This window comes from Engraulis encrasicolus, chromosome 5 (assembly GCF_034702125.1).
Source record: "Engraulis encrasicolus isolate BLACKSEA-1 chromosome 5, IST_EnEncr_1.0, whole genome shotgun sequence".
NCBI lineage: Eukaryota > Metazoa > Chordata > Actinopteri > Clupeiformes > Engraulidae > Engraulis > Engraulis encrasicolus.
This window is the reverse complement of record NC_085861.1, coordinates 5,513,477-5,529,349: the sequence shown is the minus strand read 5'-3', so window position 1 is coordinate 5,529,349 and position 15,873 is coordinate 5,513,477. Positions and strand designations below refer to the sequence as shown.

General features: G+C 44.7%; 1 protein-coding gene across 1 annotated transcript in view; it reads left to right on the top strand.

Moving 5' to 3' along the window:
* Positions 1-9,005: 9,005 nt before the first annotated feature.
* kiaa0319 (KIAA0319 ortholog) overlaps positions 9,006-15,873 on the top strand; it is a 45,319-nt gene continuing 38,451 nt past the window's right edge. The window contains exon 1 of the mRNA XM_063198432.1: positions 9,006-9,057. Coding sequence (XP_063054502.1) covers positions 9,006-9,057 — 52 coding nt within the window. The remainder of the gene's footprint in view (positions 9,058-15,873) is intronic.

The following is a 15,873-nucleotide window of genomic DNA, read 5'->3' as shown; positions in this document are numbered from 1 at the left end:
CTGAATGGAGCTAAATTACACTCTTTAAGTGTAATATTAGTGTGACGGAGGTCATCTTGCACCTGTTCGTCCCCCTCCGGCACGGCAATGGAAGGCACAGTACCATACCACTGGACTAAAGGACCAGTCCCCCAGCCCAACGGCATCGACACTGTATGAGGCTTTGGGAGGGATCTTTACCAATGTTCCACGCCAACTTTGCTAGTTAGCCTCCATTATACTCTCCCCCTTAAACCTCACTCCCATCCGGATCACGGCACCACTGTGACGAATGTCATCTTGCACCTGTTTGTCCCCCTCTGGGCTGCGAACCTGCGACCTCGTCAACTCCATCGGTTTCGGCAATGGGAGGCACAGTACGATACCGCTGGACTAAAGGACCAGTCCCCCAGCCCAACAGCATCGACACTGTATAAGGCTTTCGGGAGGGAGGTTTACTAACGTTCCATGCCAACTCTGCTAGTTAGCCTCCGTTACATTAGCACTGGTACACTGTAAAACATTGCAGCCAGTTAAACATAAAAAAGTAAGTTGCAAACTTACTGTAAGACAGCAGGGCAACTTAGCTTTTTTTACGTTTAACTGGCTAACAATGTTTTACAGTGTATTTTACTGTGTAGTTCAATGAAGACTCGCTCTGTACGTGGATTATGATTAATGATTTATGTTGCCACTTCAAAAGAATTCTGCCCAGTGCACTTAGAGTAGAGTAGAGTATTGTTTATTGATCCCAGGGGGAAATTAAGGTGTCAAGTAGCATACACAGATAAATAAAGACATTGCCCACAAGACATAACACACATATTTACACATAAAATAATCATATATCATATATAGCTCACTGTTGCTTACCAAATATGAATTCATAGTCCTGTAGTATTTCCTCCAGACCCTCCGCTATGGGTGGAATAAGTTCTTGCAATAGAACAACATCTGCACGGATCCTGCCAACATCAAATAGGCTCCATGAAGTAAAGCAGTGCAGCACCATAGTCAAAAGGGCCGGCACCAACTTGATGTTGTACAATTCCAACTTGATGTTGTATAACGACTTATGCTATGACTACAAAACTGGTGACGTTTCGTAAAATTTAATTGGCTACAATTTAGTACCAAAATATTTGGTTTATGATTTGTGGCAGGGGGCATTACGGAACCCTAGGGGGGCAGTGGTGTAGTGGGTTTTTTTGAAGTGGGGGTACAAAATTTGTGACATCATTAATTACTTAGGCAATTTATCATGCCAAACATTTTTTTTTAATCTCACCTCAAGAGAAGTGGGTGGACTGCGTACCCCCGCGTACCACGCCCACACCCACAGTGGGCAGTCATGGGTGAGTGGGCAGTCATGGGTGAGCGGTTAGGGCGTCAGACTTGCATCCCAGAGGTTGCCGGTTCCACTCCCGACCCGCCAGGTTGGTGGGGGGAGTAATCAACCAGTGCTCTCCCCCATCCTCCTCCATGACTGAGGTACCCTGAGCATGGTACCGTCCCACCGCACTGCTCCCCATGGGGCGCCACTGAGGGCTGCCCCCTTGCACGGGTGAGGCATAAATGCAATTTCGTTGTGTGCAGTGTGCAGTGTTCACTTGTGTGCTGTGGAGTGCTGTGTCACAATGACAATGGGAGTTGGAGTTTCCCAATGGGCTTTCACTTTTTCACTACACCCCTGCCTAGGGGGGTATTGGGAAGGAGACAACTTAGGGATGCTAATATACCACTGAGGGGCATTAGTATTGTCTATGATATGGCATACTGTATGCACAGAAAATGACATACAGTATACATGGCCTAATGGTTAGGGAGGAGTTTTTAAGATCAGAGGGTTGCAGTTTTGAATCCAATGTTTACCGCCATGTATGGCTGAAGTGCCCTTGAGCAAGGCACCTAACCCCACATTACTCCAGAGACTTTACCAGTACCCTGTAAATAACTGTCAGTCATTTTGGATAAAAGCGTCAGCTAGGTGTAATATCATGTAATGTACTGTAATGTAATCAGGGCTCTAAATTAACAATTTTCATCACCAGCCAAAATGGATAGTAAATGTTTGTCTTACCAGCCAAACACACAGTGACTAATGGGACAAAGAGGCTAGTAAGTTTTGTCTTTTCTACCTACAGCCAAACTGAAATTTCACCTGCATTTGGCAGGTTGGCTGGTGTTCATTTAGAGCCATGAATGTAATGTAATGTATTGTAATGTAATGTAATGTAATGTAATGTACCTCATGATGTAACGGATCAAGCTGGGGAACCTATCCTCTATGTCTTCTCCATCCAGGCCATCGATGTTCCACGTCAGCACATAGAGCTCGTTCGGATCCCTGATGAAGTTTTTGTTTAAGCGGGGAGGAAGGTCAGACTCTTTTTCCGGCCGCTGTTGATCAGGTGACTCCTGCTGTAGGGGACACTGCTGCCCTGAGGTACTCAGGTCTGAAGGCTGCCCTGAGCGACCCTGGTCTGAAATCTGGCCTTGAGACTGGGATGGTGCTGCATGGTCTACAGCCTGTTGGTTAAGCTGCCCTGGCGGAGCCCGATCTGCAGCCTGGGACGAAGCCTGGACTGCAGCCTGGTCTTGAGATTGAGCTGGAGATTGAGATGGAGTCTGGTATTGAACGTGGGATGGAGTATGGTGTTGAACTTGTTCTTGGGCCCGTGATGCAGCATGGAATTCAAGCGAAGATTGGGCTTGTTCTTGGGTCTGGTTTGAGGCCTGGTCCGCAGACTGTTCTTGAGCCTGGTGAGAATGGGAGGCAGCCTGGTGTGCAGTGTGGGATGGAGAGGGGTCTGCAGGGTCTGGGACTCTGGACGCAGCCTGGTCTGCAGCCTGTTCTCGGGCCTGGTCTGGACCTCGCGGTGCCACCGCCTGAGTCATGAAGGTGGCGGTCGAAAGGTCTCTGGCAAATCGCGTCCCTGGCGTCTGGGTTGATTTGTTCCTCCACGTCATCGTCTGGGTTTGTGTCCCCATTGACACCGCGGTCTTCTCCAGGAGTTCATCGTCAGTCTGAGTAGCCTGAGTTTTGTACCGTGTGGCTGTCTGGTTGGGTGGTGGCTGGATAGTGGGAGGAGGCTGGCTTTCTGGTAAAGTTTTCTTTTTCTTGTTTCTTTGCCGCACCTTAGAAAAAAAGAGGTATCACACACCACTAGGGGTGTAAATCACAGCCTCCATGACGATACGATTCAATATCGATATCTTATTATTCAGTGCGATACGTTTCGATTATTTTCGATACTTAAGAATGCCCCACGATACCATACAATACGATTCGATATTTTTTTTTTCCGTATTACTTTTCCACTTCTATTAAGTTATTGGGCAGGGGCAAGTGATTCGATTCTTTTCGATACTCAAGAATTCCCCACGATACGATGCGATTCGATTCAATCATCAAAATATATCACAATATATCGATACATTTTGATATTATTTACACCCCTACACACCACCTAAGTCTTTTTTGAGGACCTGGCTTCTTGTGTGTAGGCCTATACAAATGTCAAAGACAAAATAAAGAAAATGCTGTGCACTCTGCTCCGTGTTTTATTTTGAAGTAACACTGAAACTTTACTTCAAAATAAAACATGGAGCAGGGTGTGCAGCATTTCCAGCATTTTCTTTGATCTACAGAATGTCTCACCTTGCCAGTCTTCTTGTTGGTGACCGGGTCCTCCTCCTGACCCGCAGTCCCAGTCTCCCCAGAGACACCCGGGGCCTCCTCATGACCAGCAGTCCCAGCCTCCATAGAGATACTCGGGTCCTCCTCCTGAGCAGTCCCAGGCTCCACACAGACACTCGGGTCCTCCTCTTCACCAGCAGTCCCAGGCTCCACAGAGACACCCAGGGCCTCCTCTTCACCAGTCCCAGGCTCCACACAGATACTCGGGGCCTCCTCCTGACCAGCAGTCCCAGGCTCCACACAGATACTCGGGGCCTCCTCCTGAGCAGTCCCAGCCTCCATAGAGATACTCGGGGCCTCCTCCTGACCAGCGGTCCCAGCCTCCACAGAGATACTCGGCTCTATCATGCTATATGAAGTCAAATTTGGGCACAAAAAAAAGTAATAATTAATATTTTTTAACCCCTTAGCGCAGAGCCTATGTTATAACCTTACTGTCACCAAAATTGTAATGGCCATGTCTTAATCTGTTACTTAAAGCGATGGTTCGGAGTAGAATCACCCTAATGCCATTTGAACCGTGACACCCATCCACCTTTACACCCGAAGTGTTTTCTGCCGCAGACTTACATCAACAGAGTTGCCGTGTTATTCGATGTTTATTCCGGTTAGCTTGACTCAAGCGCATATGGATACTGGGCACCGTCTCCAAACTTTCCCTACAAAAATAACATGTCATTACACCAAACTTCTGCAGTAGCACAAATATGGTCTGTACTCACGAAACGAAGCATTTGGAAGTTTGGAAATAGTCCAGGAGTTTAGTATTATCAACACAAGCTGAATAGCTTCTCTGCTGCTAAAGCTGTGCCAACGTTACTTCCGTCATATGAGACAAGCCCGTAAAAGTCTTCAATAAACTTCCAGACGAGAGTGTTAAAAAAGTTTTCACTGAATTGTGATTAAGGCTTATATTTTCAAGGAAATACTTAAAAGATATTTCAAATCTTACCTACTATCAATTAGACAATGATTTTCGTTATCAATACTGATGCTGAATTCACTTTTCATTGTGCATATTATGAGCTTCGTTGAGGACTCTTACATGCTTGTCTTAGATGACGGAAGTAACGTTGGCGCAGCTTTAGCAGCAGAGAAGCTATTCGGCTTGTGTTGATAATAATAAACTCCTGGACTATTTCCAAACTTCCAAATGCTTCGTTTCGTGAGTACAGACCATATTTGTGCTACTGCAGAAGTTTGGTGTCATGACATGTTATTTTTGTGGGGAAAGTTTGGAGACGGTGCCCAGTATCCATATGCGCTTGAGTCAAGCTAACCGGAATAAACATCGAATAACACGGCAACTCTGTTGATGTAAGCCTGCGGCAGAAAACACTTCGGGTGTAAAGGTGGATGGGTGTCACGGTTCAAATGGCATTAGGGTGATTCTACTCCGAACCATCGCTTTAAGGCCCTCAGTACTGTCATAGCAATGCTGTTATGATGTAGTTGAGTATTTTCAGCAAATAGTGAATAGGCCCACCGGTGACCTCATATACAGTAAGTTGACACTCATCACATTTGTTTTATTCATATGTGGCCTATACTGTATTGGCATAAACCAATAAATACTACTCATCATTTTCTGTAGCTTGCAGTTTCACTACTTTTCTCTTACTGTACATTAGTGATTCTCAACGGGGGCTCTACAGCCCCTAAGGGAGCGTTAGGGAGCCCAAGGGGGGCGTAGAGAAGGACGCAGCTGAGAGGGGGGTGATTAGTTGCTATTGGGGGGTATTAGTCTAATTTGTTTTTCATAGTAAGGGGGCATTGGGAAGCTTATGATGAGGTCAAGGGGGCATTAGTTAAAAAAAATTGAGAACCAGTTTCATGTTATTACACTAAGACAGCTAAGTTGAGACAGCTAAATTAGGTCACAAATGAAAATTTGCAAAGGTGTAGTTTCGTTTTACCTTACTATACTGCACCCAGTTTCAGACAGATAAGCAATAAAGAGATATGACCTGCTCTCCTGTTTGCATAGTAGACTAACTAATTGCATAGGTGTTGACACACCTGAAATTTAGACTACGGATAAACCATTCTTATCACACTGGTTAGTTTCTGCTGTTGATCGCAACTCAAACGATGCTAGATGGAATTTTATTTTTAAAAAGAATTATTATTTGTTGCATGTGATCATACTGTGCAGAAGTTAATAAACAACAACAACAACAACAACAACAACAACAACTAAATAAACGAAGGAACAAATAAATGTAACAAATTTTGGGTTTCATAATATAAGCTGCTATAGAAGCAACATGGCTGTGTATGATGAAAGTCCTAACATCAGTTGCATGCACAGACATTTTGAGGGGCATGTTTGTGGAACTTACACTGTAACCGCCTGCCTTATTATAGGCTAGATATAGGCTATATTGTATCTGGGGATTATTGTCACATGCTTTTGGTAATCAAGCATTTGAAGATGAACATGAAGAACCAGTAGGCTACGTTGTGACAAAAAATATCCAAAGAAAAACAATGTCCAAAAAATACTTTTTTGTCCAGGTTCTGCAGCACCTCTTCGTCCTCCCTATCTGTGTACACCTAGGCTATGCCTGACATATGCTCATATAGGCAAATGTCCAGGAACACTGCATGTGTAGGCTATATTACAAACTAAAACGCTAACAGAGTAAATGTCACAGGGTCAATTCAACACTTAGAGACTGCGACGAACTCTAAGGGGCAACTTTTTGACCAATATTGCCTGGCAACATCACGATTGGTAATTCATTTTCTGATGGAATGGTTGAAAAAAGCTGTCTAGCCTACGGATATGTTCTCTTAAATGTTATGTGATGAGCAGTCTAAACATCATCATACAAGGTCGTTACCCGCTCAGGTTGCTCAAAAAAATTCCCTGTTTCATCACCTTGTGTCACTTTGAGTATCTAGCCTAAGTGTTGAATTAACAATTTACTGTGCAACGGTCAACAAAACAACATGCAAAACATCTGAACACGATAATTAAAACCCCCCACAAAAATCAATGAATTATGTAGGCAAATAAGCGTAGGCCTACCTGTGCCACAAGAGTCAAATAAGATATGATCCAGCATCCACTCCGTATCCAACGGAAATACACGCAACTAAGTTTCGCTTTCCTGAATATTTTGTTACACGGGGTGACGAAGCGCAAGCATACGTATCACGTGATTCAACATGCGCTTCCAGCTGTAGCCTAATGTCAAAAACAGCCGAAGAATGGTTTGATTTTGAGACGCTAAAACATAGGCTACCACGAAAAACGCCTTTGGCAGAAACCGAATAATTGAACAGAATAAGTGCTCATAAAGGCGTATGCATTGGGTATACACACAACAGATGCAAGCAAGCACGAGGAGGCAATTTTTAGGGGTGTGTCAGCTGTGATACGATGATATGTGATATGTTATAGCTATGTTATAAATACATTTCTATTTATGTTTTGTAAACATGCCATCTTAAAGAAAGGCGATGCTTTAGCGCGCCAAGGGACGTGCTGAGGATGCGCTGTGGTGGGCTGGATAGGTTCACAGTTCACACAGACGTCTCCGCCTCTGGCGCTACATACACAGCTCGTACATCCAGCCTACATCAGTAGCCACGTGTCTATCTATCCCTCCCTTGTTGCCCCCGGCTGAAGACACTCCCTTCTGTTCTGACAGAATCACGGCACAGCAGTCATCCTCCGTCCGTTCCTTTCCAGCATCATTCATACCATGTTGAGCTTGTAGGCTACCACTGACTATTTCACCAGCCGTGTTACGGTAGCCCATCCATCCTTCACTCGGATTGTAAAATAAGCGTCACGACATGAATGATATGCTGGTTTAGCTCAGACGCAGCATCCATCCGGAGCATCTCTGAGGTAAGGCATGTTTGATTGGTGATGCGCTGACTCTTCATTGTTAATGCTGGACTGTGTTACAGTAGCGCCGGGTACAGCCGTTACATTAGACATTTTACAGTGACAAATCGGAGATTTGTCAGGCAATGACGCTGAAGCAGTGTCGTATTTGTTCAGTCTACAGTCGGGCTGTTTATTATCTGTACGTCGTTTATGCACTTGATGGTCCGACAGAGCAATAGCTAACGCGTAATTGCATTGGCTGTGTGATTATCTCATCCAAATAGACATTTCCTTAAACAAAAACGTGTATACATCCAGAAAACGAATACCCATTTTTCCCTCTAATTAGGCTATACGTACTACACCCCCACCCATTGCTTTCGTCATTACACCTGTTTGCCATAGTGGAAGTGTGTTGCTGCTGATAGTGATGAGGACTATAGGGTTCCTGTGGGTGTGATAATAACTGTCCTCGAGTAACCTCAGTCACACCTTACTTCCTCATCAGAGAGGAGCAGATGGCACCTGAAGAAAACCGCAAGAGAGACAACCACAGAGGGGTCAACAGAAAACAAGTATAGAGTACACAGCAAGAAAATGTAACCCTTGGAGTTGATTTAACACCGTCTACGTAGAGTGTATTTGTTCCCAGAGTAGCCTACTCTCTGCTGCTCAATTAAGACTGATTGGTTTGTTTTTTATTTTATTTTTACTGTGTATGAAAGATATTTTACACTCTCTTCCTTTCTGATACTACTGTAGGCAAATGCTAAAGGGTGCTGCCACATACATGTAATGTCATCATAATGTTCACACATGGAAATAACAACAATTATGTGGTCTATATTTCTGAGATGCATTTGCATCTAGACTAATTTGATGATATTACAGTACAGGCAAAAGCAGACCAAATACAGTAGACACACTTTTGTTGTTGTGCGCTTGCCAACCTAAACACCTGCCCCACACCATCACCCTCGCTGGCACAAGACAAAAAGGCACGTGGTGTGGCGTCAGCTGTGCCATGGTGGTGGCGAATCGGGTCGGGTCGAACAGCAACCATTTTATGTCAGTGTCAGGCAGGCTGAAGGCTATTATCTGTCTTCTGTCTCTGTTGGGGCTCCCCAAGGCGTCGTCATATGTGCTCCTTCCAGAGTTAACGTCTTAAAACTTAAGTGCTCTTGTGTTTTTATCTGTTGCTTTGCCTTGTTGGTAGAGAGACGGAGAGAAAGAGAGAGAGAGAGAGAGAGAGAGAGAGAGAAAGAGAGAGAGAGAGAAAGAGAGAGAGAGAGAAAGAGAGAGAGAGAGACAGAGTGAGAGTGAGAGTGAGAGTGAGAGTGAGAAAGAGAGTCAGAGGGTGATAAACATCACAGTGCTGTCTTTGTTTCCTTCCCAGCAGTGTGCGGAGAAGTAAGTGCCGTCGACGTGGATCCATGAAGCTGGCCCGCCCCGCAGGCTGGAGAGAGACGGTCCCCCGCCGCCATGACACCTGGACACCTCCTGGTCACGTGCCTTGCTCTGCATCTCATGAAAGGTACAGTTTTTAATATACCTTCTTTTTTGTAATTTACTTTTTATTGTTTTTTTTTTCTCACAAATACATGGAACAAGCCACACACTGAACAACCACAGGTGAACAGGGAGGACTACAGACAGACACAGACTAACAAAGCTAAACACTGTACAGTATATGTGTATGAAATGAGTGTAACTGTACACTTTTATATACCACTGAATGTTACCATGTCCCTCAAAAAAAAAAAGAAAGACAGAGAAAGAAGGGGAAAAAAACAAAAGCATTTTCACATAGACATCCTCCTTGTTTATCATTCTGTAGCACAGCTTCTCGTAAGAGGCAATCTTGGACATTTCGTTAAACCATTCCACCATGGATACAACTACTTGTGTTTTCCAATGGCGTAATATTATCCTACAACCAGTTATTAGAGCTATTCGACACCATGAGGATTGGTGGGAATTTAACCCGTTCCCCTGTGGTACCACACCTAAGAGACAGAGTAGAGGATGGCGTACCAGAGCAGTGGTCAGCAAGTTGTTGATAAAAGACACTATCTCAGACCATAATGGATCTATCATGGGACATGAGTATAACATATGTATTTTAATATACGTTCTATATATATCTGCTGTTGCCCAGTCTTGCACTTTATATGTCTGTAAGGGTATTGTATAGGTACTCTATAGGTGTAATGTATGCTTACTGTCTATGTCTAATTGTCTATGTCCACACCTAAGTCTATGTCTAGTCTCTGCGTGGGAAAGTAAGAAACGTAATTTCAAATTCTTTGTATGACCAGTTCATGTAAAGAAAGTGACAATAAAGCCAACTTGACTTGACTAGCACACATTCACCGGCCACTTTATTAGGTACACCTCTTTAGTGCCGGGTTGGAGCCACTTTTGTCGTATAATGGCGTAGGCCCTACTCACTTACATAGGGGATATTTTCTGGCCACGATTTGGGCCCCTTAGTACCAAATGATCTTTTTTGGAGTGCCACGGCCTATCTGAGTATTGTTGCAGGCCTGTGTGTGTACGCCACTTTAGCTGACAGTAGGAGGGGCGTAGGCAGAAATAATAAAACAGGTGGGCCCAGAAAAAAACGGACGAACCCAACCCGAAAACGAATAGGCAGATATTATAATATCGCGATCAAAAATGATACCTTGAAATTGAAATCATAGAAATCACAGAAGATGAACCAGACTTTTGACAAAATGATTAATTACAGCTCAGTGCTATACCATTAATTATAGTTCAATGAGGCAACAGTTGACTGTCAAGTGTGAATGGGGTGGGCATGGATGTCAAGTGGGCAGGCCCAGGCCCAGGCCCACCCAGGCACACCCCTGGCTACGCCTATGACAGGAGTGACTACCGAGGAGGTATTCTTCTGCTGCTGTAGCCCATTTACCTTAATGTGCTGTGCGTTCAGAGATTGTCTTTGTACGGCTGTAACGAGTGGTTACTTGACATAGCCTCTTACTGCAGATGGGGTCGCCGGCGGGCCTATTCACTATTTGCTGACAATACTCAACTACATCATAACAACATTGCTATGACAGTACAGAGAGCCTCAAGTAACAGTTTAAAGGGACACTGTGTGAGATTTTTAGTTGTTTATTTCCAGAATTCATGCTGCCCATTCACTAATGTTACCTTTTTCATGAATACTTACCACCACCATCAAATTCTAAGAATTCATTACGACTGGGAAAATTGCACTCTTCTCCATGGTCCGCCATTTTGAATTTCCAAAAATAGCCATTTTTAGCTGCAAAAATGACTCTACTTGGACCATACTAGAAAATATTTGTTTATTACTTAGAAAACTTTCATGTAAAGATCAAATTTGGCAATTGGCAGCCCAGTTTCAATGAGCAGCATAGTTGCAGTACCCTTTTTGACCATTTCCTGCATAGTGTCCCTTTAAGACACAGCCATTACAATTTTGGTGACAGTACGGTTATGCCATAGGCTCTACACTAAGGGGTTAATGTTGCCTTTGCATCAGCTTTAACCAATCAGGCCATTCTCCTCTGACCTCTGGCATTAACAGTAGTTTACTGTAGGCCTGATTCTGTGCCTTGTTCTGCATCTCATGAAAGGTACAGTAGTATACTGTAGGCCTGATTCATTACTGGTGGTGAGTCAGGTTCACACACACAGCAAATCTTGCCGTCTTAATTCAACACGTAGCCTCTTGCTGCAGATAGGCGCGACGATGGGCCTATTCACCCTCTTCGCTGAAAACAGATTGAAACACTACATCATAACAACATTGCTATGAAAATGCAGAGAGTTTTAGGTCAACCGATAAAAACTTGGTCATTACCATTTTGGGGGCAGTATTAATTTAATAATAAGGTTATATAGGCCTAACAGAGACTCCGCACTGAGGAGTTAAAGAACAGATGTAACATCTAGATTGTATTTGGTCACTGTGTACTATCTAAGTGTTAACACAATTTTTTTGTATCAACTCCTTATCGCAGAGACCATGTTATAACCCAGTGTTTCTCAAAGTGGGGCGTAAGCGTGTGACATCTGATTTAGGGTTGTTTTCCCCTAAGGAAATGATTTCCTGTCTTGCCAATAAGCCAATACATTTTAAGCATCATATACATAATTATAAACATTATGTTTTAAATTCTAATATAGGAAATGAACCTTTCCTTTAATTCTGCACAGCGCAGAGATCGTAAAATCAGTCTGCGCGAGTACTGCTGATGCTTCAGGGGGGGCTCGGAAGCATCCAGACCCTCCGAAGGGGGGAATGATGGGAAAAGTTTGAGAACCACTGTTATAACCTAATTATCACCAAATGGTAATGACCAAGTTTTAGATAACTAAAGACTCTGCATTTTCATAGCAATGTTGTTATGATGTAGTTGAGTGTTTTTAGCAACGAGTGAATAGGCTCGTCAGAGGACCCATCTGCAGTAAGAGGCTACCACTACATTTTTTGTACTGTGTAGTTCAGGTCTGTGGCTTCCTATCTCCTTGGGTGGGAAGAACGAATAAGCTTCACACTCCTCCACAGTACAGTCAGATCTTGGTGGGTTTTATCGTGTTCTTTTCAGTCCATCTGCCCAAATATTTGAGTCATAGCAGGGCAGCCGGCAGCGAGACGGCCTTGCCAGTGAGACGAGAGGAAAGAGGCGAGAGGAGAGAGGAGGGACGAGAGAGGAGAGAGGAGAGAGGAGAGAGGCGAGAAGAGCATGACCTGCCATGCCAGTTAAGGGCCATACACACACATCGCTGCTATTTACTAGCTTCTCGCTTGTTTGCCTACTCGCCTCTCTTTCATGGAACGTTCGCGGAAAGTTCCTGTGGCTTTAACTGCCAATGAACAGGTGAGAAGTACCGAACTCTGCCTTCCAATTGGTTACTCGCTTACCTGCCTCGCTCGAAGATAAAATATTTTCAACTCGGGATCCGCCCACATCGCATCGCTTGTACAGTACTTACCTACTCGCCTGCAAGTCTCGCTGGGCATACACATTGACATTCTATTGAGTTCATTCGCTGAGCGAGTAACTAGCAGCGACGTGTGTGTACGGCCCTTTAGTGAGACCAGATGAGAGAGGAGAGAGGTGAGAGGAGAGGAGAGGAGAGGAGAAGAGAGGAGAGGGGAGAGGAGAGGTAAGATGAAGAAAGGAAGGAGGCGAGAGGAGAGGAGAGAAGACGAGACGAGAGGGGAGAGGAGAGAGGAGAAGAGAGAGGAGAGGAGAGGGGAGAGGAGAGGGAGGAGAGAGGAGAGGAGAGGGAGGAGAGGAGACGAGAGCAGAGGAGAGAGGAGAGGAGAGGAGAGAGGAGAGGGAGGAGAGAGATGAGAGGAGAGGAGAGGAGAGGAGAGAGGAGAGAGGCGAGAAGAGCATGACTTGCCATGCCAGTTAGTGAGAATGAGAGAGGAGAGAAGAGGAGAGGAGAGAGGAGAGGGGAGGAAAGAGAGGAGAGGAGAGGAGAGGAGACAGGAGAGGAGAGGGGAGAGGAGAGGAGAGGAGAGGAGAGAGGAGAGGAGAGATGCGAGAGGAGAGATGCGAGAGGAGAGGAGAGAGGCAAGAGGAGAGGAGAGGAGAGGAGAAGAGAGGAGAAGAGAGAGCATCACCTGCCATGCCAGTTAGTGATAGGAAAGAGGAGAGGAGAGAGGAGAGAAGTTAGCATCGACGCCCTGATGAAGGCCGGACGGCTGAAACCGGTTGGTGTTTTTAACATGTTTACCCCGATGTAAAATAAAGGGTTTTTAATACTTCAACTACCTTGACTCAAAGGAGAGTGTTTTGGATACAGTTCATAAGTCTGTCAAGCCCTAAAAGGAATAACCAGATGCACCCCTTCAACCTGGAGAAAAGACTGTAGAGAGCTTGCTATTCTTTCCTTTTGCAATAGAAGTGAGCATCACCTGAGCCTCTTGAGTGTGTGGGATATGTATAGCCCAGAGGCTGCAAATTAATGCAGAGTCAAAGCTACCACTCTGCTCGTGTGCGCATGATTGACTGTGTGAACTGTGTGTGAAGGCAGTCTGAGACTAGTGGGAAATGGTAGTAGCTGTTGTTTTTATCTTGCAAAGTGTGAGTGTATCGCTGACAGGAAACCTAGTGTTACTGAACTGTAAAAATGGAATGTTAATTCAGAGATATTCTGAGAATATAGGTCCCAATCGACTTAGTGTTCATCTCTTTGAGTGTTGAATTTAACACTGTTCAGAGCATATGTGATGGTGGCTTAGGTAGTAGGGGAGCTGTTCAGCGACTCGAAAGTTGCAGGTTCGAGCCCCGCTATGCCTGACCACATTGATTTGTCCTTGTGCAAGATATTTAACCCCAAATTGCTCCTGGTGGCAGGGTGCCGTACCCTGCATGGCAGCCACTGCAACTGGTGTGTGAATGTGAGTGTGAACGGGTTAATGTGAGGCCCACAATGTAAAGCGCTTTGAGTGCTCGAAGGAGTGGAAAGGCGCTATATAAAAGCAGTCCGTTTACCATTTTACCATTTATGTGGCCTCGCAATGTTAATTCAGCGCTAAGATTGAACGTGAGTGTAACGGAGGCCAACTAGCGGAGTGTGGCGTGGAGCGTTAGTAAACCTCCTTCCCGAAGCCTCAATACAGTGCAATAGCGTTGGGCTGTCGAACTTGTCCTTTAGCTCAGCGGTATCGTACTGGGCCTCCGATTCCGAACTGATGCGTTGACTAGGAGGTGGCAAGTTCACCGCCCCGAGGGGGACAAAATGTGCGGGAACAGCTTGATTACACATACCTGTACAGCAGTAACGAGCCCATTCCCACACACCGACCTCCCCTCCCGCCTTCCCTTAGGCCCTACATGTGTGATCTCATTCATTAACTCCTCTACCTGGATGATGAATTGTGTTAACTGTTAACAAGTTCACTCAGCACAGTCAGAAATAACACATCGTTTGTGATAATTTAATTTGAGTGCAGCGTGCTGCATCAAAAACAAGATGGGGCAGCCATGGCCCAATGGCTAGAGCTGCTTATCAACAGGATACTTATTCAAAAGGCCAAAAGCCAAAGTCCTCACTGGACATGTCATTAAAATAAAGACATTTTAACTACACCTTTTGGAGTGCCTTGGTGCAGAAAAGTTTTTTTCTTTTCAACTAACTTTGGACAAACACCTTGAACGAAAGAGCACCCACCAGAACATGTTTTTTTCACATTTTCTTTAAAGGGACTGAGCATGCCTCTGACTTGCAAGAATAGTTATGGCCCAATGGTTAGAGGCGCTTTTCAACAGGATACTTATTAAAAAGCCTTTTTTTATATTGGGCTTTGACTCAAAGAGCATGTCTACATGTTTTCAGACAGCGTGGCCTTCTTAAGGGCAGGTTGAAGAATGGTAGTCCGTGAACTGCATCCAAATATGGCCGAATGTGGAAGTAGTCTCTGGACTGTCTGTCAACATTTAGCTCGCTGGCTGCACAGGACGGTTTGGCAATCTGTCAAACTGTGGAAGTTTTATTAAATCTCTGCGGTTTATTGAGCGTAACGGCCCTGTCACAGGTACAGCATGACAGGTTGGCCTGCTGCTTTCATGCATATGTATGCGGACGCAAGGCAGAGGGAAAGGCACTTTATACTTAAAGAATCTCTGGCAGTAGTGTGTAGACTTGAGGAAAAACTAAAGGCCAAGGGAAGATATGTACAGCAGAAAGTCAAATTATCATCAAAAGCAGTTTTAAATCATAACAAACATAATAAATATCACAATCTACATGTACTGTATATAAAATGTGAATAAGACAGTGAGTTCAACGGTCGGGCGCAGAGAAACATCTCGGACATTCATCATAGAACATAACAGCACAAACTACTAGAGATGCACCAGATCCTGATTTTTAGGATCCTGCCGGATACCGGATCCACTGCTTAAGATCCTGCCGGATCCGGATCCGGAACCGGATACCGGATCCGACGAAAGGGTTGAAACAGATAGCCAACTCGCACACGTGGGCCCTTTTTATTAAGTTGGCGCAAACTATCCTTAAGACTCATTGGCTTACTGCCATACTGTCTTTAGCGGCCGCTTCCAAAGGGCTTTCAGTCCATGCAGCGATTGGGGTTGTGAAAGGCTGACTGAAAAGCCTAGGCTACGTAAAAAGTAGAGATGCCCCAGATCCTGATTTTTAGCAAACTGTCGGATACTGGATCCACTGCTTAAGATCCTGCCGGATCCGGATAGTCTGAAAAACCCTATTATCCTGCCGGATCCGGAACCGGATCTTGGATCCTGTACATCTCTACAAACTACACATGCTACACACAACACAGAACAGTATTTATTCACATCCTTTGAGGTACAAT